We start from the raw sequence: 23,807 nt of genomic DNA on the forward strand, positions 1-23,807 counted from the left end.
CTGCCCACTCCATTTTTGTGCCTAGTTGAGAGGGCTGTGCGGAATTAAGCGATAGATACGAACGATGCATTTGGGGAAGCAGAAGGTGGGTAATATTGGTGTGGGACAGACCCAACTCTTTATTTTATAAATATATGACTCATTACTGGAAAGCACGGCTAACGTTTCCAATATTCTGTTGTTGTTCTCCCCCTCCCCCCACCCCCCCTGTGCACTTTGCAGAGACCTGAGTGTATTAAACTGTACGCTCCTCCTTTCATCCTGGCTCCTGTCAAAGACAAACAGACTGAGCTGGGAGAGACATTTGGCGAGGCTGGGCAAAAATACAACGTGCTTTTTGTGGGCTACTGTCTGTCCCATGATCAAAGGTGGCTTCTCGCATCCTGCACGGATCTCTACGGAGAACTTCTGGAAACCTGCATCATAAACATCGACGTGCCAAACAGGTACGCCGATATCATTTCCCTTGGAGTGTTAGGTTTGAAGATTGTTAAAGTCAAGTAGGGGACATGGGCCTTTTCAGGTAAGGTAGCAGCCCGTTTTAAAATGGAAGAGCAAGACGGTTACGTTGCAAGGTAGGAAGGTACAGAGTTTTCTTGGAACTCGTATCTATAAATCAGGGTTTCCTAACCTTGGCAACTTTTAAGACCTGTGAACTTCAACTCCCAGAATTCCCCGGCCGGCCAGGAATTCTATAATTCTTATCGACTAAAAGACAGGTGTGTTCTCTCTGTTCCCCTCCTGTTCGTTTCCCCCCCCCTTCTTTTAGGAGAAAAATACCCTATAAATTCTTCTCTTCCAGAAATTAACTTAACCTCATTTTTATAGTGTACTGGTATTTGGAAGTTTTTACACTGATACATTTTACTCATATTTGATGACAGATTGGCTTGTTTGTTTGTTTGCTGGTTTCTAACCGCTTTGGCTATCTTTCATTTTTTTAAAATAGGAAAGAGTAGGAATGTCGTTCCTGTTGCGAGGGAGGGTGCAGTTATTTTTTTTTATTTTTATTTTGTCCTCTTAGCTTATTTAGCTTATTTTTCCACTAAATTTATATGCCAGCCTTCTTGCCATCAAGTGGCTCTTCTTACAGAATAAAAGCAATAATATCAAATGTTAAAACGTTAAGTGGACAACGCAATTGAGTGAGAGGAAGAAATTCAGAAACATTTCAAATTTGAAACATTTGGCTAACTTTAGAAAAGATACAGCAAATGTGCCATTTGATTATGTAGCACAGGGGTCCCCAACCCTGGGTCCGCGGACTGGTACCGGGCTGCAGCATGCCAGGAACCGGTCTGCACAAACAAGCAAAACCCCATCCGTGGGATGCAGGCAGCACACAAAACCGCAGAAAAATTGTTCTCCATGGAACCGGTCCCTGGTGCCCAAAAGGTTGGGGACCTCTGATGTAGCAGGCCAAGCTGTTCTGTTGGGAGCAACTGAGGAAGGTATGGGCAACTGTATGTAGGAGAAGGAGAGGCAGAGTCAAGAGAGGAATCGGCCTGGAATCCTTCCATTCCCATAAACAATCCCAATCCAACCCCTTTTGAATTTCATTGATTTTTACCTAGCGCCAATTTAGTGCTAACCATTAGTTGACTAGATTCTTGTATATAAGCATGAACAAGAAATCATCTTCCCTGGAACTCAACGTATGGTCCGGGTTCTTCGTGCGTGACACTCGTGTTTACCACGGAACTTTTGTTTCCAAACAGGGCCCGTAGGAAAAAAGGATCTGCTCGCAGACTTGGTCTTCAGAAACTCTGGGAGTGGTGCCTGGGTCTTGTGCAAATGAGTTCTGTGCCATGGAGAGTTGTAATAGGACGTCTCGGAAGAATAGGCCACGGGGAGCTGAAAGGTACTGAAATGGTGATATGTAAACTGTCTAACTCAGGGACGCGGTGGCTCAGTGGGTTAGGATGCTGAGCTCGTCAATCAGATGGTCGGCAGTTTGGCAGGTCGAATCCCGAGTGCCGCGTAGCAGAGTGAGCGCCTGTTACTCGTCCCAGCTTCTGCCAACCTAGCAGTTCGAAAGCACATAAAAATGCAAGTAGAAAAATAGGGACCGCTACGGTGGGAAGGTAACAGCGTTCCGTGCACCTTTAGCGTCTAGTCATACCGGCCACATGACCACGGAGACCTTCTTGGACAAGCGCTGGCTCTTCGGCTTTGAAACGGAGATGAGCACCGGCCCCTAGAGTCGGAAACGACTAGCACGCATGTGCGGGGGAACCTTTACCTTTACCTTTAAACTGTCTAAAGCAGGGGTAGGCAACCTTGGCTCTTTTAGTGACTCGTGGACTTCAACTCCCAGAATTCCTGAGCCAGCACGGCTCAGCATGGAAACCTCTCCATTTCTCCTCAGCATGGCTGGCTCGGGAATTCTGGGAGTTGAAGTCTACGAGTCATAAAGGCGCCAAGGCTGCCTACCCCTGGTCTAAACATTACAGGAAGTCCTTGCCTTGCAACCATTCATTTAGTGACCGTTCAGAGTTAACAACAGCACTGGAAAAAGTGACCTGTCACCGTTTTTCACGCTTACAACCTTTGCAGCATTCCTGTGGTCATGTGAGCAGAATTTGGAACGCTTGGCAACCGACATGTATTTATGACGGTGGCAGTGTCCCGGGATCACGTGATCCCTTTTTACGACCTTCTGACAAGCCAAGTCAACAGGGAAGCCAGAATCACTTGAACAACGGTGTGAAGAGAGAAGAGAAGAATAACTTTATTGTCACTTTGAACGTAACACTAATCGGCATACATTAAAATGAAATTTTGTTGCGTACAGCTCTCAAAGGGGTCACCACCTCCAATGTACACTACACAAATATGACAAAAATAAATAAATGCAGAATTATGCATAGTCCCACCACCTTGCTCAAACCCATTTAAACCTTCCCAACCACGAGGCCTATATCCCTTACATCCCTCCAAAAACTTCACCTTTCAGAGCCAATACAACTGCGGCAAGAAAGGTTGCAAAAGGGGGCAAAACCTGATTGTGGTTGTAAGTCGAGGACTGCCTGTATCTGCTGTAGCAACTTCTATGTCTTTAGTCTCTTCAAACCATATTTTCAAGGGCACGTTATAACGCTGTCTTCTGCAGAAGGCAACTCCTGGCTAATAGACTGCTCTCTAGAGATTAGAGTAGGTAAGATAAGATTAAGATAAGATAATCTTTATTGTCATTTTTTTTACTGAGGGCACAATGGCACACATCAAAAATGAAATTTAGTTGCCCGCTTTCAAAAGTGAAACACATCCATGACGCATGCATGACAATTCGCAAGAATTGGGCTTTTGGTTGGTTGCCCAAATCACCCTGAGTCAGTTGTTTTGTTAATTGGTTGGACCTATACTAGCCTGCGTTTATAGCTAATGAGCATCCTTTTTGGTAATTACAGGTAATCCTCGACTTTACAACCATTTGTTTAGCGACAGTTCAAAGTTAACAGTGACCCTGGAAAAAGTGACTTACGACCATTTCTTCCACTAATGACCATTGCAACATCTCTGTGATCACGTGATCAGAATTCACACGCTTGGCAACTGGCATTTCCAGTAACCCTGGAAAAAGTGACTTACGACCATTTTTTTCCACTAATGACCATTGCAACATCTCTGTGATCACGTGATCAGAATTCACACACTTGGCAACTGGCATGTACTTAACGATGGTTGCAATCCCCCCCCCCCCATTCATGCGATCCTCTTTCGCCGCCTGACAAGTAAAAGTCCAATTCACTTAAACAACCACGTCACCAACTTCAACCAACCGAAGTGGTTCACTTAACAATGGTGGCAAGACTGTGATGTAAAATGGGGCAGGCTCACTTAAAACCCCCTTTTGCTTAGTAACAGGAATTTTGGGCTGGGTTGCGGTCACAAGTCAAGGGCGACCTGTAATGCTTACCAGTTCCCCTTCTGGCTTTCCAGATTACGAGACAAATAACAGACTCGCGTTCTGACCGGTTGCCGTTTTGAAGTGGTGGGAAGCTCTCTTGACTCGTTCCTTTAAAAACCCTACAAAATGATAACTACTTCCCTGCAGACAATATTGCTTTTCTGGGAGGCTGTTGGAAAAAAAAAAGATGTCCCAGGTAGTCAGCTGCTCTTGTTTCCTTTCCAGATTGGAGCTGTTTACTGAGTCGCCGAAACCTACAGTCTCTTAGCAAGAGGCTCAAAGATATGTGCAGGATGTGTGGGATCTCTGCTGCTGATTCTCCCAGCATCCTCAGTGCTTGCTTAGTGGCTATGGAACCTCAAGGATCTTTTGTGATCATGCCAGGTATATACGCAGTCCTTTGCATCTTGTTCAAACCTCCCACAAAGGAGATTTTTAATATTGTAAGCTGCTCAGAGTGGTAAGATGGGTGTCTAATAAATTTTACAAGCAAGCAAGCAAACAAACGAATGAATAGGCTTGATAGGAATTTTACAGAGGGGAAGAAGGGAAGGAGGGAAGGAAGGAAGATGGATAGAGGGAGTGGGGGAGGAAGGAATCAGCCAAGGAAGGAAGAAGGCAGGTGGATAGAGAGAAGGAAGGAAGGAAGATGGATACAGGGAGGGAGGGAAGGAAGGAGGAAGAAGATAGGAGGAAGGAAGAAAAGGGAGAGAGGAAGAAAGTTGGAAGAGGGGAAGAAGAAAAGAGAGGCCAAGGAAGGGAGGGACGGAGTAAGAAGAGAGGAAGGAAGGAAGGAAGGAAGGAAGGAAGGAAGGAGCAAAAGGGAGAGAGGAAGAAAGTTGGAAGAGAGGAAGAAGAAAAGAGAGGCCGAGGGAGGGAGAGTTTGATGGCATTGAACCTTGGTGGCACAGTGATTAGAATGCAGCATTGCAGGTAAACTGCCTACAGTCTGGGGTTTGATCTGGATGGGGCTGAAGGTTGACTCAGCCTTCCATCATTCTGAGCTCAGTAAAATGAGGACCCAGATTGTTGGGGGCAACAGGCTGACATTGCAAACCACCCAGAGAGTGCTGTAAAATACTGTGGGATGGTATATAAGTCGTCAGTGCTACTCCTCTCTTTGGAAGTAACACTCCAAAAAATTTCAGAGCTGTGTCTGAAATGGTATAGGGTTTCCTGCCTGAGCAGGGGGTTGGACTAGATGACCTCCAAGGTCCCTTCCAACTTTACTATTATGATTATGGCTAAGTGCAATGCTAGGAGCAACTAAGATCTTGTGCAAAACCCTCAAACCCCCAGCCTTCTGGGAGAGGACTGGAGATTGAGGAAGGCATGGACCACCCGTAAGGGTGACACAGTGGTTAGAATGCAGCATTGCAGGCTAACTCTGCCGACCGCCAGGAGTTCGACCCTGACCGGCACAAGGTCGACTCAGCCTTCCATCCTACCGAGGTCGGTAACATGAGGACCCAGATTGTTGGGGGCAAATAGGCTGACTCTGTAAACAGCTCAGAGAGCTGAGTGGCAGTGCAGTTGGGTGTGGATCCAGATATTTTCTTTTCCGGCCTTCGACCCTCCTATGGACATGATCACCTCCGGGACTGCCTATTCTGGACTTGCTGGACTAACATGAGACAATATACTAGCACGGACTTGCTCGCCCTCAGGGGTGCCCCCCTCGCCTGGGTGCGACCCGCCTCTTTAAATCCTAACCTCGATGAAGGGCCCGAGTTTTGGGTCTCTGAGAGATGGCTGGGCAGGGGCAGGGGCCGTCAACATAAATTTAATAAGAGGCCCCTGATTATGTTTTTATCAAAAATTTTTACGGGGTTGGGGAGAGGGGTGGGAGATAGGGGTTGTCTGGCTATGGGGGGCGGCCAATCAACCATAGTTCAGGCCAGACTTGGGTCTGACCGTGCGGGGGGAGAACGGGGGGTCGTTGTCTCCGGGGCTCATGAGCGGGTTGTGGGATTACCAATTCCCACGACGGGGAATTGCAGCAGGCGGATAGACAGGGGGCCATATCGTTACCGGGAAGGCCGTCTCCGCTATTTGCAAGCGGTGAGGCGCTCCGACCCTCTGCTTCTTTCCCGAGGTTCCGGGAGCGAGGATGTGCAGCCTCCTGAGCTCCGGCTGGTGTACCTGAATGCCAGGTCCGTGGTTAACAAAGCTCCCCTTGTTAGGGATTTAGTTGAGGGTGAGCATGCGGACCTGGCTTGCATCACGGAGACTTGGTTGGGCCCAGAGGGTGGGGTCCCTTTGGTTGACCTTTGCCCACCAGGCTTCCGGGTGCTACACCAGCCTCGAGCTCAGGGTAGGGGTGGGGGTGTGGCGGTGATCGTTAGGGAGACCTTATGTCCGCGGGAGACCACCGTTCCTCAGATAGTCGGGTGTGAGTCTCTCTTTATGAGATTTGGTTCTGGGGCGCAGTTGGGCTTGCTGCTCGTGTACATTTCGCCTAGTCGCGTAGCGGCAGCCCTGCCCGAGCTGCTCGATATCCTCTCGGGGTTGGTGGTTGAGTTCCCCAAACTTATAGTTTTGGGAGACGTCAATCTACCATCCCTGGGAGGTTCATCTGAGCTTGCTCGGGAGTTCATGGCTTCCATGACGGCCATGGACCTGACGCAGGTAATTTCTGAACCAACTCATGAGGGAGGCCACACCCTTGACCTGATTTTCTTATCTGGACGGTGGTTGGATGATCTTGGTGGGGGCTTTCCATTTATTATGCCCCTGTCATGGACCGATCATCACCTCCTGCGGCTGGTCTTCCATTTTGCCACCCCCCGCCGTGGGGGTACGGAGCCAACTAGATGGTACCGCCCCAGACGCCTAATGGATCCTGATAGATTCCAAGCGGCGCTGGGGTCCCCACCTGCCTCCATTGCTCACAACTCGGCGGATGCCTTAGTGGAAGCCTGGGAAAGGGCAGCCACTGAGGCACTCGACCGGGTTGTACCCTTGCGGCCCCTGACCCGGCGCAGATCCCAGCGAGCTCCATGGTTCTCTGCGGAGCTCCGGGAGATGAAGCGTCGGAAACGGGGCCTAGAGAGCTGCTGGAGGTCCAGCAGATCTGAACCCAACCGATTGCGGTTAAGAACCTATATTAGGTCTTATCTCGCTGCGATGAGGGAGGCGAGGTGTAATTACTTCTCCACCCTCATCGCGTCCGCAGATAATCGCCCGGCCGCCTTGTTTAGGGTGACTCGCTCCCTTCTTAATCAGGAGGTGAGGGAGGATCCCTTGCAGGGTCGTGCCGAGGAGTTTAGTCAACATCTGTCGGATAAAATCACTCGGATTCGGACCGGTTTGGACTCCAGCTGGGCAGAGTCTGGCGATCAGGACACGGGCGGTCTTGTCAATGTTATCTGGGAGGAGTTTGATTCTGTGACCCCTGATGAAGTGGACAGGATCATGGGGAAGCTGAGTTCCACCACATGTTTATTGGATCCGTGCCCTTCTTGGCTGGTTTATGCAGCTAGGGAGAGGACACGAGGCTGGCTCCAGGCGGTTATATCTGCTTTTTTAAGCAAGGGTTATTTCCCCACCATCTTGAAGGAGGCGGTGGTGAGACCTCTCCTCAAGAAGCCTGCCTTGGACCCAGCTGTATTGAACAACTTTCGTCCAGTCTCCAACCTTCGCTTTCTTGCGAAGGTTGTCGAGAGTGTGGTGGCACATCAGCTCCCTCTGGTCCTGGATGAAGTGGATTATCTGGACCCTTACCAATCGGGTTTCAGGCCCGGGCACAGCACGGAGACGGCATTGGTCGCTCTGGTGAATGATCTCTGGAGGGCTCGGGATAGGGGATATTCCTCTGTCCTAGTCCTATTAGACCTCTCGGCGGCTTTCGATACCATCGACCATGGTATCCTGCTGCGGCGTCTCAGGGGACTGGGAGTGGGAGGCACGGTTTTTCAGTGGTTCTCCTCCTATCTCCTGGGACGCTCGCAGTCGGTGTTGGCAGGGGGGCAGAGGTCGACCCCTAGGACTCTTGCTTGTGGAGTTCCTCAGGGGTCGGTCCTCTCGCCTCTCCTGTTCAACATCTATATGAAACCGCTGGGTGAGATCATTCGTGGTTTTGGAGTTGGGTATCATCAATATGCTGATGATACCCAACTTTTTATTTCGACCCCAAACCACCCCAGTGATGCCCTCGCTGTGATGTCCCGTTGCCTGGAGGCGGTTCGGGTCTGGATGGGGAGGAACAGACTTCAACTCAACCCTGACAAGACTGAGTGGCTGTACATTCCGGCTTCCCGGGGCACCTGGGATGTTCCATCTCTTTCTATGGGGGGTGAGCTTTCACCCCCTGTGGATAGGGCTCGCAACTTGGGAGTCCTCCTAGATTCACGACTCACTTTGGAGGATCATATAGTGGCCGTGACTAGGGGGGCTTTTGCCCAGGTTCGCCTGGTGCGCCAGTTGCGGCCCTATCTGGACCGGGAGGCCTTATGTACAGTGACTCATGCGCTCGTGACCTCTCGCCTAGACTACTGTAATGCTCTCTACATGGGGCTTCCCTTGAAGACTACTCGGAGGCTCCAACTGGTACAGAATGCGGCCGCGAGAGTTGTCTTGGGAGTTTCCCGGTACTCCCATGTTACTGCTAAGCTTGTAAGCCGCCCTGAGTCTTCGGAGAAGGGCGGGATATAAATGGAATTAAAATAAAAATAAATAAATAAATGTTACACCTTTGCTCCGTGAGCTGCATTGGTTACCAGTTGTCTTCCGGGTAAGGTTCAAAGTTTTGGTTATGATCTTTAAGTCCCTACATGGCATGGGTCCGCGATACCTCGAGGACCACCTGCTGCCGGCGTCGACTCCCCTCCGCCCCGTGCGTTCCCACAGAGAGGGCCTCCTCAGGGTGCCTCCTGTCAAGGAATGTCGACTGGTGGCCCCCAGGGGGAGGGCCTTCTCTGTGGGTGCTCCGGCATTATGGAACCAACTGCCGGTTGAGCTCCGGACGGCATCAGACCTCCGATCCTTCCGTCGCGGGTTGAAGACCCATTTATTTGAACTAGCGGGTCTGGCCTGATGGGGGTACATGGGTTTTTTATAGGCTTTTTTTATTATTCTTGTTTTAACTTGGGCATTGATTTAATTGTCTTTTAATTTTTGTATTGTCATTTATATTTATGCCCTGTGAACCGCCCTGAGTCCCTTTGGGAGAAGGGCGGTATAGAAATCTCAATAAATTAAATTAAATTAAAATTAAATTAAATATAAGTCTAAGTGCTGTTGCTATTGCTTCCTTCCTTTCCTTCTTTCTCCCCCTTCCTCTTCTTCCTTCCTTCCCATGGTGGCGCAATGGTTAGAATGCAGTATTGGAGGCTGACTCTGCCCACTGCCAGGAGTTCGATCCTGGACAGCTCAAGGTCGACTCAGCCTTCCATCCTACCGAGGTCGGTAGCATAAGGACCCAGATTGTTGGGGGCAAATAGGCTGACTCTGTAAACAGCTCAGAGCGGGCTTGTAAAGCCCGGTGAAGCGGTATATAAGTCTAAGTGCTGTTGCTGTTGCTTCCTTCCTTTCCTTCTTTCTCTCCCTCTTCTTCCTTCCTTCCTTCCTTCCTTCCTTCCTTCCTTCCTTCCTTCCTTCCTTCCTTCCTTCCTTCCTTCCTTCCTTCTCATGGTGGCGCAATGGTTAGAATGCAGTATTGCAGGCTGACTCTGCCCACCGCCAGGTGTTCGATCCTGGACTCAGCCTTCCATCCTTCAGAGGTCGGTAAAATGAGGACCTATATTATTAGGGGCCAGATGCTGACTCTGTAAACAGCTCAGAGAGGGCTATAAAGCACGGTGAAGCGGTCTATAAGTCTTAAGTGCTATTGCTACCTGCTATTTGCTTTTGATCCCAGGGGTCATTCTCCTCTGTTCTTCTTTTCCCAAAGATTCCGTCTCCACTGGCTCAGTGTTTGGACGCAGCACCACCCTCAACATGCAGACCTCCCAACTCAATACCCCCCAGGACACTTCGTGCACCCACATACTCGTGTTCCCCACCTCTGCGTCCGTGCAGCTGGCACCCTCCACCTACACCACTGAAACTGGTTTGGAACTGGCCTTTAATACGAACAATGGTTTGTGTGCGTGTGCGTGTGCGTGTGCGTGTGCATGTTATGCCCGTGTGCGGGAATGTTAAACCAGCGAATCGTTTTTCATCGATAGAAAAGGGAGGGGCTGCAGGCTAAGATGGCAGCTGTCGTATTGGATAGGGAAAGCAGCTGTGCCCATTGGCTCCCAACAGCCCGTGAAGCCTTTCCTTGCGGCAAGTTGTCCTCGACTTAACGACCATAATGGAGCCCAAAATTGCCATCGCTAAGCCAAGGCGGTTGATCAAGTGAGTTTCGCCCCATTTGGCAACCCCTTTTTCTTTTTGCTACGGCTTTTAAGTGAATCACTGCTGTCGTTAAGTGAATCGTGCGGTCATCAAGCGAACCTGGCTTCCTCCCATTGACTTTGCTCATCAGGAGCTCGGGGGGAAGGTCACAAAAGGTGACCCAGGATGGCGCAACCCCTCCTAAAGACATGCCGGTTGCCAAGCACTGATTTTTGATCCCATGATTACTTGAGATGTTTCAATGGTCGTAAGTGGACGCGGTGGCTCAGTGGGTTAGGACGCTGAGCTTGTCGATCAGAAGGTCGGCAGTTTGGCGGGTCGAATCCCGAGTGCCGCGTAGCAGAGTGAGCGGCTGTTACACGTCCCAGCTTCTGCCAACCTAGCAGTTCGAAAGCACGTAAAAAGGCAAGTAGAAAAATAGGGACCACTACGGTGGGAAGGTAACAGCGTTCCGTGCGCCTTTGGCATCTAGTCATGCCGGCCACATGACCACGGAGACGTCCTCGGACTTTGAAACGGAGATGAGCACCGGCCCCTAGAGTTGGAAACGACTAGCACGCATGTGCGGGGGAACCTTTACCTCTACCTTTAAGTGTGAAAACTGGACCTAAGTCACTTTTTTCAGGGCCTTCGTAACTTCAAACAGTCACTAAATGAGTGGTTGTAAGTCAAGGACTACCTGAAATCCCTGGGGGGGGGGAGAGGAGGTTCCCTTCCTTCTGCTGATGTCACCAAAACTCCCAAACTCCACAAATATAGTTAGTCCTCACTTACTAACTGCATTTGGGACTGACTGGCAGCTCTAGTGCTAAGTGGCACGGTCATGAAAGTGAAATGTCATGTGACCTCACCACCTTGCAATGTCGCATCCGGCTGTGGCTGTACAGCGAATCCCAGGTCGTTAAATGCAACATCGCGTGACATTGCTTGTCGGAAGCTGGCTGTGTCGGTTGCGAATGGTGGTCCTGTGATTATGGGATGCTGTGACCATTGTAAATGCACGCTGGTTGCTAGGCACCCAGATCACATGATGGCACTGAAAAAAAGCAACTTTATTGCTGGTCCTTTGCACTTAACAACCGTTGCAGCATCTCTGCTTAACGACCGTTGCGGTATCCCTGTTCACTGAACAACTGCAGTGACTAGTTTTAACTTTAAAAAAAAACATGGCCAAAAAAAAAAAAAGATCATAAAATCGGGCGCAGCTCACTTCACCACCGCCTTGCTTAGCAGCCGCAATTCTGATCCCAGTTGTGATCATAAGTCGAAGACTGCCTCTAGATGTCCTTCACTAAAACAAAGCAAACCTGTTATTTACTTTGCAGAAACTATACTGAGCGCTTTCGAACTTGGGCCGCCCTCCACTGAAAATTTGGCTCATAATGTAACAGTCTGCTCACACAAGGACTAAAGAGAATACGCCTAGCCAGCTCTTTGCAGTTGGAAACAAATATGATAAAAGAAACGAAACTGATTTGCAAAGTGTCAGACCTGGGCAGACTTAATAGCTGATTCAATGGTTGTGTTAGCCAAGGAGTATCCTGGGTGCATAACAATTTAGATCCAGCCTTCGTCCGTTCAGCCCCGAACAGTGAATTCTTGTAATATAAATCAGATAGCGTGGGCAAACTGCAATCCCTTCCCTGAAGTATTACTATGTTAGTGCAGGGGTAGGCAACTATAACAACTTTACAGTCTGTGGACTTTCCCAGAATTCCTGAACCAACATGGGTAGCTCAGGAATTCTGGGACTTGAAGTCCACAGGTCAAAGTTGCCGTAGTTGCCCACCCTTGATATAGCGGGACTTAGGAAGCGGGCCTTTATTGTATTCATTCATTCATTCATTCATTCATTCATTCATTCATTCATTCATTCATTCATCCAATCAATTTCTATAGCCGCTCATCTCAGTCAATGATTCTGGGTGAATTACAGTTCAAAATATATTACAATTAAGGCACTAAAACATTTTAAAACCATTAAACCATTTAAAACCATTAACCATTACAATTAACCAGTGGAACAACCTGCCTCCAGAAGCTGTGAATGCTCCAACACTGGAAGTTTTTAAGAAGAGACTGGACAGCCATTTGTCCGAAATGGTATAGGGTTTCCTGCCTGAGCAAGGGGTTGGACTAGATGACCTCCAAGGTCCCTTCCAACTTTATTGTTGTTGTTATTATTATTATTAATATTAATATCCAAAATAAATAAATATAAATTGCAGCTGAGAGACTTGGCTCGTAGCAGTACGGCCACGAAACGTGGCACTTGAAACATTCAGCACCCCAAGCTAGGGAACGTAGCCAGGTTTTTAGGGCCTTACCAAAGACGTAACGGTCGGGGGGCCATTTTGATCTCCGAAGAGAGAACATTCCATGGAGCAAGGGCCACTGTGGATAAAGCCTGTTTCCTGGTCCCCACCTGGCTGATGGTATCTGCAGCATGCCCATTTCTGCTAAATCGAATTAGACATGCAGAAAGGACTGGGAGAAGATCGTCCCTCAGGTAACCTGGCCCCAAGCCATGTAGGGCTTTAAAGGTGACAGCCATCACCTTGAATTGCACTTGGAAACACAGCACAGCTGGTTAGGGAATACCTTCCCACCCCCTTTAGCTTTCTGGAAAGCCAATAAAACCTGGCTCTTCGTGTAGGCTCTGTGATGCCGTTTATAGCCCGGGGAGGGGGGGATTGATTAAAGTGCCAGGTTTGTTAAGTTTTTTTGTTGTGTGGTTTTTATGGTTTTATTGTTCTGGTGAGTTGTTTCGAGATGGGCAGCCATTCATGTCAGAGCAAATCAGATCAAATCCCATCCAATCTATAGGCCAACTCACAGTCGTTGGGTCTAACACTGTATGGATGTGTGTGCGGTTTCTTTCTTTCTTTCTTTCTTTCTTTCTTTCTTTCTTTCTTTCTTTCTTTCTTTCTTTCTTTCTTTCTTTCTTTCTTTCTTTGTTTCTAGTGAGTTGCTCCTTTTGGTCAACGTTTTTTTTCCCCCTTCTATTTCTGTGAATCTTTTCTTTCAAGATGGAGCAGATGGAATGGGAATCTTCGATTTGCTGGACACGGCAGATGACCTGGACCCTGATATCATAAACATCCTTCCTGCATCTCCAACAGGATCCCCTGTTCACTCACCCGGTTCTCACTTTACCCACGGAGGTGATATGGGCAAGGTAACTTTGCATGAGAAAACAGAGAAGGTTTTTTTGACCTGATTGAAATTCCTTCTTGGGATACAGCAATTTACTCCAGAATACTTAAATGCTTCTGCAACCAATGCTTGCAGGTTCACAGTGACGATGATAACGATGATGCTTGCAGGGTAATCAGATCTACAAAACTATAATTTGATTATCGTTATCATAGTGGATGGCAGAGCTAATCTTGAAAAGGCAAAGCAGGGTTTCACCAAGTAAGCACTTGAACGGGAAACCTCCTGTTGGCCGCAATTAACCAGGGAGAGGAGTTGAGTTCAAAGCACTAAGAGTTTATTTTTTGTCACCCACACGCCACAATCTGGTCAACTAACAGATGAAGCTCAACTGACGTTAGAGAAAGGCCAGTGTAATTCATGGAGGGCTGGACTTGGTCCTCTTGTGGATGCGCAATGATTCCAAACTGATGATGCGTTTAACCCCAGCTTCCAATTCAGCCCGCTCAGCTCCTTAACCTCCAGGCTTGTAGGCTATTCTGGGAATCAAAACACAGAATCCTGGAGGAAGACAAAACTTCCATGTTGTGGTCAAGGTAAGAGCAGGGATGGGCCATTCTAGCCACCAGGAATTAAATGCGACTTGAAGGCAATGTTACGTATAGTGTGATCGCCCTTACAATATGCTAGTCAGTTCTAACTAGCATGTTAAAAAGAAAATTTAGAGCAGGAGATGGTGGCTGGATGGAATCACTAAAGCAGTAGGTGTGAGCTTAAATGGACTCCAGAAGATGGTAGAGGACAGGAAGGCCTGGAGGAACGTTGTCCATGGGGTCGTGATGGGTCGGACACGACTTTGCAGCTAACAACAACAAATCAGGAGGTTGAACTATCATTCTGCACAAGAAAATGCTCTTTTGGAAAAAAGGGGGAATAAGGGAAAATATAATACACATTTATGGAATTACGCATGGAAAGGATATATCTAGACAGGCAGTCCTTGACTTATGAGCACAATTCAGCCCAACGTTTCTGTTGCTAAGCAAAACATTTGTTAAGTGAGTTTTGCCCCATTTTATGAGTTTTGTTGCCACAATTGTTAAATAAATCACTGCAATTGTTAAAGTTAGTGATGCAGTTAAGTGAGCCTTTGCTTGTCACGTGACCCCGGGACACTGCAACCGTCATAAATATGAGTCGGTTGCCAAGCACCTGGATTTTGTTGGGGATGTCGCCACAGTCCCAAATGTGAAAACAGTCAGAACTCCCCTTTTGCAGTTCCGTTGTAACGTCAAACATTTACTAAAACAAACTATTGTAAATCAAGGACTACCCGTGAAAACAAACACACAGGCCTACTATGCACTAGGAAGACTGCAGAAAGATAAACACAAATAAGATGTGTAATTCCACATCAGCAAGATAAAAAGTTGGCAGCCTAGTACAGTCAAACAAGAATATTAATAATCAGTCACCAGCGGCCTGCTAAAGCAAAATTATGTTCACGGCTCTCTGGAAAGCAAATTAGGAATGTGCCTGATGTATCTCTGGAGATAAAAAACCATCCATAATAAGGTGGCCACGTGAAATAAGGCTTGTCCTCCGCTTTATTGTCCCTTGATTTCTCATGGGCAGACAGTCCCTAAGGCAGGGGTAGGCAACCCTGGCTCTTTTATGACTCGTGGAGTCATAAAAGAGCCAAGGTTGCCTACCCCTGCCCTAAGGTAAGCCGGAGTCAAGCCTTAAAGGATTTTATAAGTCAAAACCGGTACTCTGAATTTGGCTGGTAAACAACTTGAGTGTGCAGTGCAGGGAATATGTGTGTGTTTCTCTCCCTCTCTCTGCTATAATGTTAGCACCGAGCAGGATATTTCAGTGCCGCAGAGGACATCTGAAATAAAACTCGAATTCCCATACAGGTAGTCAGTCCTCAACTCACGACCACAATTGGGACCAGAATTTGCATTGCTGAACAAGACAGTTGCTAAGTGAGCCAGGCCCAATTTTACGATCTTTTCTTGCCCTGTTGTTGGGTTTTTATTAAAAAAACGAATCACTGCAGTTGTTAAGTGAATCGTTGTAGCTGGTAAGTGACTCTGCCTTCCTGCATTGGCTTTGTTTGACGGACGTCGGCCGCGAAGGTTGTAAATAGCAAGCGCCTGACCCCAGGATATTGCAACTATCGTAAATATGCGCCAGTTGGCAAGCGCCCAAATTTTGATCACGTGTCCATGGGGATGCTGCAGCGGTCATAAGCGCGGACGCTGGCATACATGACTTTTTTCAGTGCCGTTGTAACTTCAAACGGTTGTAAGACAAGGACAACCTGAAGTACGTGGTGAGATTCACTTCGTGTCTGATGAAATTGGCCAGCAGGCGATAGGGTCACGGTGAACAAGTTAAATCCTTCTGAACAAATTTCTAGGCCAGTGTTTCCCAACCTTAGGAACTTGAAGATGCGTGGACTTCAACTCCCAGAATTCCCCAGCCAGCTATGCTGGCTGGGGAATTCTGGGAGTTGAAGTCCACGCATCTTCAAGTTCCTAAGGTTGGGAAACGCTGTTCTAGGCAATGAGGCTACTGATGGCTATAAACTCTGTGGCAAGGAGGGGTAAGGAAATGGTGTGAATATGTGTGGTGTGTGAGTTGAGTGATTGCATGATTGCTCCTCAGTTCTTGTAAGTTTCCCAGAAGCAACTAGGTCAGTGATGGCGAACCTTTTAGAGACCGAGTGCCCAAGCTGCAACCCAAAACCTACTTAGGTATCGTCAGGTGCCAGGTGGGCATGGTCAATTGGGTGGGTGTGGCCAGTTGGGTGGACATGGCCCATTGGGTGGGTGTGGCTGCAGTGGTAACGACAGACTTGGTGGGACTAAAAAGGTCAATCAATCAATTCCAACTTTGCGAGATCTTTTTTTTTCCCCACGAGAAGTTGATATTGATTGATTGATTGAACTTTTTTTTGTGTGTGCATACAATGGCGGAGGCCTAAAGCAAAAAGGGCTTATAAAACCAGGCTGAAGGCCTAGGACTGGGGCGACGGCGCGCGTGCCCGCAGAGAGGGCTCTATGTGCCACCTGTGGCATGCGTGCCATAGTCTCGCCACCACGGGACTAGGTGATCACTAGCTAAAGCAGAATACTGAATTGCCAAATGGTAGCTCTTTGAGGCTGATCCTAAATGCCAGTTTCCTCTTTTTGTCGGTTTTCTCAGGGTCAAGGGACAGACCGGCTGCTGTCCACGGAATCCCACGATGAAGTCCCCAACATTCTGCAGCAGCCGTTGGCCCTCGGCTACTTCGTCTCCACCGCTAAAGCGGGTCCGTTGCCTGACTGGTTTTGGTCGGCCTGTCCTCAAGCACAAAATCAGTGTCCTCTCTTTCTTAAGGTAAGGAGCTGGGAAAAGGGGAGGGGGGGTTAGGTGAAGATTGTGTGAAAAACAGGGAAGCTAAAAGCCATAAGACAGGCTGCCCTTTCCTTTTTCTCCTGTTATTTCCGAGGGACAGTTTTGGGAAAGGGAAAGGGAAAGGAAAGGAAAAGGAAAGGAAGAGGGAAGGAAAGGAAGTGGGAAGGGAAGGAAAGGAAAGGGGAAAGGGAAAGGAAAGGAAGAGGGAAGGAAAGGAAAGGAAGTGGGAAGGGAAAGGAAAGGAAGCGGGAAGGAAAGGAAGAAAGGAAAGGAAGCGGGAAGGAAAGGAAGTGGGAAGGAAACAAAAGTAAAGGAAGAGGGAAGGAAAGAAAGAGGGAAGAGAAGGAAGAGGGAAGGAAAGGAAAGGAAGCGGGAAGGAAAGGGAAAGGAAGAGGGAAGGGAAGGAAAGGAAGCCGGAAGGAAAGGGAAGGGAAAGGAAGGAAAGGAAGAGGGAAGGGAAGGGAAGGGAAAGGAAAGGAAGAGGGAAGGGAAGGAAGAGGAAAGGGAAAGGAAGGGAAGGAAAGGGAAAGGAAAGGAAGAGGGAAGGAAGAGGAAAGGAAAGGAAGCGGGAAGGAAAGGAAGAGGGAAGGGAAGGTAGAGGAAAGGGAAAGGAAGGAAAGGAAGAGGGAAGGAAGAGAAAAGGGAAGGAAAGCAAAGGGAAGGAAAGGAAGAGGAAAGGAAAGGGAAAGGAAAGGAAGAGGGAAGGGAAGGAAGAGGAAAGGAAAGGAAGTGGGAAAGGAAAGGAAAGGAAGCGGGAAGGAAAGGGAAAGGAAAGCAAAGGGAAGGAAAGGAAGAGGAAAGGAAAGGAAGCGGGAAAGGAAAGGAAAGGAAGCGGGAAGGAAAGGAAGAGGGAAGGGAAGGAAGAGGAAAGGAAAGGAAGCGGGAAAGGAAAGAAAAGGAAGCGGGAAGGAAAGGGAAAGGAAAGGAAGAGGGAAAGGAAGGAAGAGGAAAGGAAAGAAAGGAAAGGAAGAGGGAAGGAAGAGGGAAGGGAAGGAAGAGGAAAGGGAAAGGAAGGAAAGGAAGAGGGAAGGAAAGGAAGAGGGAAGGAAGAGGGAAGGAAAGCAAAGGGAAGGAAAGGAAGAGGAAAGGAAAGGAAGAGGGAAGGGAAGGAAGAGGAAAGGAAAGGAAGCGGGAAGGAAAGGGAAAGGAAAGCAAAGGGAAGGAAAGGAAGAGGAAAGGAAAGGAAGCGGGAAAGGAAAGGGAAAGGAAAGGAAGAGGGAAGGGAAGGAAGAGGAAAGGAAAGGAAGCGGGAAAGGAAAGGAAGAGGGAAGGAAGGAAAGGAAGAAAGGAAGAGGGAAGGAAGGGAAGGAAAGGGAAAGGAAAGGAAGAGGGAAGGGAAGGAAGAGGAAAGGGAGAGGGAAGGGAAGGAAGAGGAAAGGAAGCGGGAAGGGAAGGAAAGGAAAGGGAAAGGAAGAGGGAAGGAAAGGAAAGGGACAAGGAAAGTTTTAAAAAAAGTGACTATGGAGCCAGGCCATGGTTGTCACAAAAGTGCTTCTCCAAAAGGCTTCCTCGGTTTGTTTGTTTTTTTAAAAAAAATGGTTTTGCTTTTCCTCCAAGAAGCTTCTTCGGTTGTGAAAAGCACTTTGGGACAAAAGGAGAAGGAAAAAAGGAAAGGAGAAAGGAAATGGAGAAAGGGAAGGAGAGGAGAGGAATGAAAAGGAAGGGAAGGGAAGGAGATTGAGGAAGCGAAGGGAACAGAAAGAAAGGAGAGTGGAGGAAGGAAAGAATGGAGAAAAGAAAGGATAGTAAAGGAAGACATAGTGATTATGGCAGGTATAAAAGAAGCGTCCTATATATTACAACGGGCCCGTTATAATTGGTTGGTGAAATTTGCAGTTCACTGCTGCTTTTCCAAAGCCCTTCTACCCAAGGAGGTAACAGCTGCAAGTCTTAGGAGACGGCTGTAATGAAGGACCCTTAGCACAGAACCCCTGGCTTTATTTCCAAGGCCTAAGCTACAATTCCTAGTATTTTTTATTCTTAGATTTCGCCCCATAGATAGGGCATCCGTGGCAGATTGAATTGGGAGATAGGAGCTTCACACCGAGCACTGTTGACTCTGGGCTTTGGCTTTTTCCTAAAGGCTTCTTTGCACCTCCACGTGCCTTCAGTGCAATCGGACGAGCTACTTCACAGTAAACACTCCCACCCTCTTGACTCGAATCAAACTTCCGATGTCCTCAGGTATGCTCCTTCACCGGGCGGGCAAGTGTGCTTATTGCAGAAAATGTACGTTCGCTTAATTTTAAGATCCGCCGCTGGGCGCGATCTCTGGTTTAACCTGTCGGTAGCTTCTTCCTTTTGTTTGTTTTATTTTGCCTTTCTGTCTCGATATAAGCCAGGGATCTCCAAACTTGGCAACTTAATGACTTGTGGACTTTAACCCCCAGAATTCCCCAGTCAGCTATTCAACTTCTGAGAGTTGAAGTCCAAAACAAAATTGCCAAGTTTGGAGACCTTGAGAGACTGGTCCAAGAGAGACAGCCAAGACAGAATAGCCCTTAACTGGATAGGGGTGGAACAAGATTATTACTTCTTCTTCTTCTTCTTCTTCTTCTTCTTCTTCTTCTTCTTCTTCTTCTTCTTCTTCTTCTTCTTCTTCTTCTTCTTCTTCTTCTTCTTCTTCTTCTTCTTCTTCTTCTTCTTCTTCTCCTCCTCCTCCTCCTCCTCCTCCTCCTCCTCCTCCTCCTCCTCCTCCTCCTCTTCCTCTGCTTTCCATGCAGTCAGCCAGATATTCAGACTAGGTTTGGCATTTTTATCTCCTATCAAGTTCTTCCCAAGAGCCCGGAATAGGCAGATTTGTATTATTATTAAATGAATTTGCACTCATCTTGTGGCTTGAGGCCACTCCAAACAACCGTGAAAGGAATCCTCCCTAGTTTCTTAGACTGTAAAAGGGGGGGGGGGGAAGAGATGTAGAGGTAATCCTCGACTTACAACAGTTCGTTCAGTGACTGTTCAAAGTTACAATGGCAATGAAAAAAAAAACGACTCATGACCATTTTTCACACATATGACCATTGTTGCATCCCCACGGTCACAGGGACAAAATTCAGACGATTGGCAACCGATTCATATGTATGACGGTTGCAGTGTCCAGGGGTCACGTGATCCCCTCTTGCAACCTTCAGTGGGGAAGCCAGATTCACTTAACAGCCATGTGAGTTGACTTAACAAGTGCCGTGATTCAATTAGCAACTGTAGCAAAAAAAGGTTGTAAAACGGGGCAAAATTCGGTTCACAGCTGTCTTGCTTAGTAAGGGGAATTTTGGGCTCCGATGTGGTCGTACGTTGAGGACTTTTATCATCTGGGCTGAGTGCATCCCTCTTGTCTCCTGACCCACATTCAGTTTGTTTTAATCTGTACAACTTCAATTTTGCTTGTGGAGATGGTGAAGTTTGATTTTACCTGCCGAGCTTTTCTGGAAACCAAAACAAAACAAAATCCTCCCTTAATAATTAATAGTTGGTTGATTTGTTTCTGTCTCCAGGTTTGTGTTGGAACAGTACAATGCACTCTCGTGGCTGACCTGTGATCCTGCGACCCAGGACCGGCGGTCGTGTCTCCCAATTCACTTTGTGGTGCTGAATCAGTTGTATAACTTTATCATGAATATGCTGTGATCTTTATCCGAACTGAGCGAGGCAAAGAACAGACAACGACAGCCGAATGGGAAAACAGGATTCCACTGCAGGACCCAGTTAATTCTTCTCTGTAACGTCATTTTCGTGATGGAGGGTGAGAGGGGACTGTTAAGCATCCTTCACTGATTTCCAAGGAGTCTGACTTTTCGGTGGGAGGTGCCTAACCTGGTTGTTTGTTCCCCCTCTCTCCTTCTTTTGTTTTTGTTTTGTTGGTGTGTTGCCTATATCTGACTGGTCAGAGTGGTGAGCCGGTCAGTCGACATGTATTATAACGCATCTTTTTAGTAGCCAAGTATCCATTCTCCTTCCGCCCATCAACCTGTCACACAGTATTTGTGAAGAGTTTATGAGCCATAGGCCCCTGCCATGTTAATAAATATTTAAAAAAAAAAGAATGAGCATGGAGACCATAAAAATGAGGGAGAAATAACAAAAATTTATGGAACCTTTTTTTGGAACATTGCAATGTTCTCGTATTGGATTATAGTATCTAGTATTCAAAAAAAATGCCTGCATCTCTTATTTATTGTAAGTTTTTAAATGTATAAATTGTCTTATATTTCTTAACCTCTTTTATAAAAAAAAATTTCCTAGAAGGTTTATACCGCCTTCTTGCTTTAAAGCAATTGGTCTAAAATTATATCTGTAATCGTCTTAATTGAAAGTTGCGGTAGGTTGCTTTTAGAGTATTATTTTTTTGTAAGTGGGTGGGGAGGGGTTGGGGAACCGCAGAAAATTTGTATTTGGTCTTGATGTACAGTTTAATGGGGAATATAGGAAGGTGGGGAGGGATAGAAATGTCCATACCTTTGTGTGTGGGAGATTTACAGCTAAGCTGTAGTTGCAGATTATACGTGTACAGTAATGAAGTTCACTGTGTTTATATAAAATTGAAGAAAAAAATAAAAGGTACCAGGTCCTACAGCAGTTTTATATCACACATTTGCAGAGTTAACATAATGGCAATATATTAAAAAGTGATATTGTTAGGTGGTTTAACTTGTAGTGAGAATTTAAAGAAGAAAATAATAATAAATTGTTTTATTTTATTTTATTTTATTTTATTGGTATTTCTGTTGAGGGCCGAGACTAACTTTTGCAGATCCCTTTCCCTGTTTCTTAAAGGAAGGAGGATGTGCTTTACTACAAGGGCCTCTGATGTTTTTTCCCTGTGTGCATTTTAGCCAAGACAGAATCTCTGTGTCATCTGATGAAATTGCGACACTTTTTTCTAAAACAAGAAATCCTTGCCCTCAATAAACTGTGTCACTTTCATTTTCAAGCATTTGTGTTTGTCACTAAAATCAAACTTCTCCAGGTTGGAATCAAATGGGGAAATCGCTATTATCTTATCATAAACCTTTCTCTTTCAAGCTGAAATGTTAGTTGTAGCTCAAGCCATTTTCAAAATGCTAAAAACAGCTGCGGCCGTAAGAAAATGAGTGGATTTTGATTTCTTAAGACTGCAGTTTGTTATTAATTTAAATAGATTTTCGCTAAATTCTTCCAGAATCGATTCCACGAATGCAAGTTCAGTCTTCTTTTAAAAAAAAAAACACACACACAAAAAAACCCCTACTTCTCTCCATACCTTGATTTAATTTTTGTCGTTTGCACATTGCAGTGGAAACTCATAAGCTTACCTGTACGTGGTCTTTCCTCTTTTAACTAAGCAGTTGGGCCCTGCTGTGATGAAATCATAAAATAGGGGTGTCAAACTCAATGTCATTGAGGGCTGCATCAGCATTGCGGTTGCCCTCAAGGGGCCGGGTGGGTATGGCCAGGGTGGGCGTGGCCTACTGGGTGGGCATGGCTAGAGTGCGTATGGCCTACTGGGTGGGCGTGGTCAGCTCTACATCATTGGCATCAAGGGTGCCTATGGGACCCTGGGGAGGAGTGGGACAGATCTGGGGGTCTCCGGCAGAAGGAGGGTCTCTGGGCCAGGGCCAAGGCAGAGGGGGCCGTTCCCTCACTGTTTCCAGGATGGTTTCGCGGGCCGCATGAAACCACTTCGCGGGCCGGATCTGTCCCCCGGGCCTTGTGTTTGACATGTCTGAAGAATGCAAAAAAAACCCCACGAACTGCTCATTGCTACCTAACTCTATCAATAGACCCTTCCTTCCTTCCTTCCTTCCTTCCTTCCTTCCTTCCTTCCTTCCTTCCTTCCTTCCTTCCTTCCTTCCTTCCTTCTTTCTTTCCACCAGTTTGGTCTAGTCTGATAGATTATGAGTGGGTTGGGTGACTTAGAGCCAGTCACCAGGAGAGTGTGAATTCTAGTCCTGCCTCAGACACGAAAGCCGGCTGGGTTACTTTCGGTCAGTCACAAGGCAACGGTGAGTTCTAGTCGCATCCTAGACGTGAAAGCCAGTTGGGTGAATTTGGGCCAGCCCTTCTGTCTCAGCCCAACCCACCTCACAGGGTTGTTATTGGGGGTGGGGTGGGGGGAGAAGTAGGAGGAGGAAGGAGTATTAGGCATGTTTGTTGCTTTGGGTTATTTATAAAATAATAAAGGTGGAATATAAATATTCAATAAAATTCTGGGAGTTTTTATTTACCGTAGTTTCCGGCGTATAAGATGACTTTTTAACCCATGAAAATCTTCTCAAAAGTCAGGGGTCGTCTTATACGCTGGGTGCTGAAACTTTAGGGACAGGGCTGGCTGGAAAACCTGGAGCAGATCTTCCATTTAGTCTACGCAGGGGAAGCGGGACCAATTGGAGTAGAAGCTGCAGTCTGTGATTTTTTGAAGAGCAGCTGTAGGCAGGTGGGGAATGCAAGAGCAACTTGAAAGGCAGGTGGGGAATGCCATAGCCAGCTCTAAGGACACATTTGACTCAGGAACTGGGCGGGCGGGCTGGAAAACCTGGAGTGGATCTCCCATTTGGTATTTTTTTTAAATCCCATTTATATCCCATCCTTCTCCGAAGACTCAGGGCGGCTTACAATTTAAAGCACAAATCAATGTGCTTAGCAATAGCCTTCATTCTATGTATATGCCTGCTTATTAGAGCTTTCACCACCCCACCACAAGCAGCATTATTACAAAGTCAGCTTATTGCTCCCAACAATCTGAGTCCTCATTTTACCTACCTCGGAAGGATGGAAGGCTGACTCAACCTTGAGCCTGGTGGGATGAGAACCTGCACTAATTGCAGGCAGCTGGTGTTACTTAAGGCTCTGCGCAGGGAAAGCTTTAGAGTGAATTAGGAAAATAGGAAACGGTTGGTAGAATTGGGTATGTGTAGTTTATCGAAGAGAAGGGTGAGGGGTGACATAATAGCAGTGATCCAATATCTCGGGCTGCCACAAAGAAGAGGGAGTCAAGCTATTCTCCAAAGCACCTGAAAGCAGG

General features: G+C 47.1%; 1 protein-coding gene across 2 annotated transcripts in view; it reads left to right on the forward strand.

Annotated features, from left to right (window-relative positions):
* MED13 (mediator complex subunit 13) overlaps nucleotides 1-21,730 on the forward strand; it is a 157,667-nt gene extending 135,937 nt beyond the window's left edge. Inside the window, exons 23-30 of one of the 2 annotated variants that reach the window (XM_083379645.1) lie at nucleotides 223-446; nucleotides 1,719-1,861; nucleotides 4,136-4,294; nucleotides 9,801-9,989; nucleotides 13,279-13,427; nucleotides 16,619-16,792; nucleotides 18,894-18,994; nucleotides 20,302-21,730. In XM_083379645.1, coding sequence (XP_083235771.1) covers nucleotides 223-446; nucleotides 1,719-1,861; nucleotides 4,136-4,294; nucleotides 9,801-9,989; nucleotides 13,279-13,427; nucleotides 16,619-16,792; nucleotides 18,894-18,994; nucleotides 20,302-20,434 — 1,272 coding nt within the window. In that variant the 3' untranslated portion in view covers nucleotides 20,435-21,730. The remainder of the gene's footprint in view (nucleotides 1-222; nucleotides 447-1,718; nucleotides 1,862-4,135; nucleotides 4,295-9,800; nucleotides 9,990-13,278; nucleotides 13,428-16,618; nucleotides 16,793-18,893; nucleotides 18,995-20,301) is intronic. The other variant, XM_083379646.1, reaches the window with a different exon arrangement.
* The last annotated feature ends 2,077 nt before the right edge of the window (nucleotides 21,731-23,807 follow it).

The sequence above is a fragment of the Vipera ursinii genome, assembly GCF_947247035.1.
Source record: "Vipera ursinii genome assembly, chromosome: 1".
NCBI classification, from domain to species: Eukaryota; Metazoa; Chordata; class Lepidosauria; order Squamata; family Viperidae; genus Vipera; species Vipera ursinii.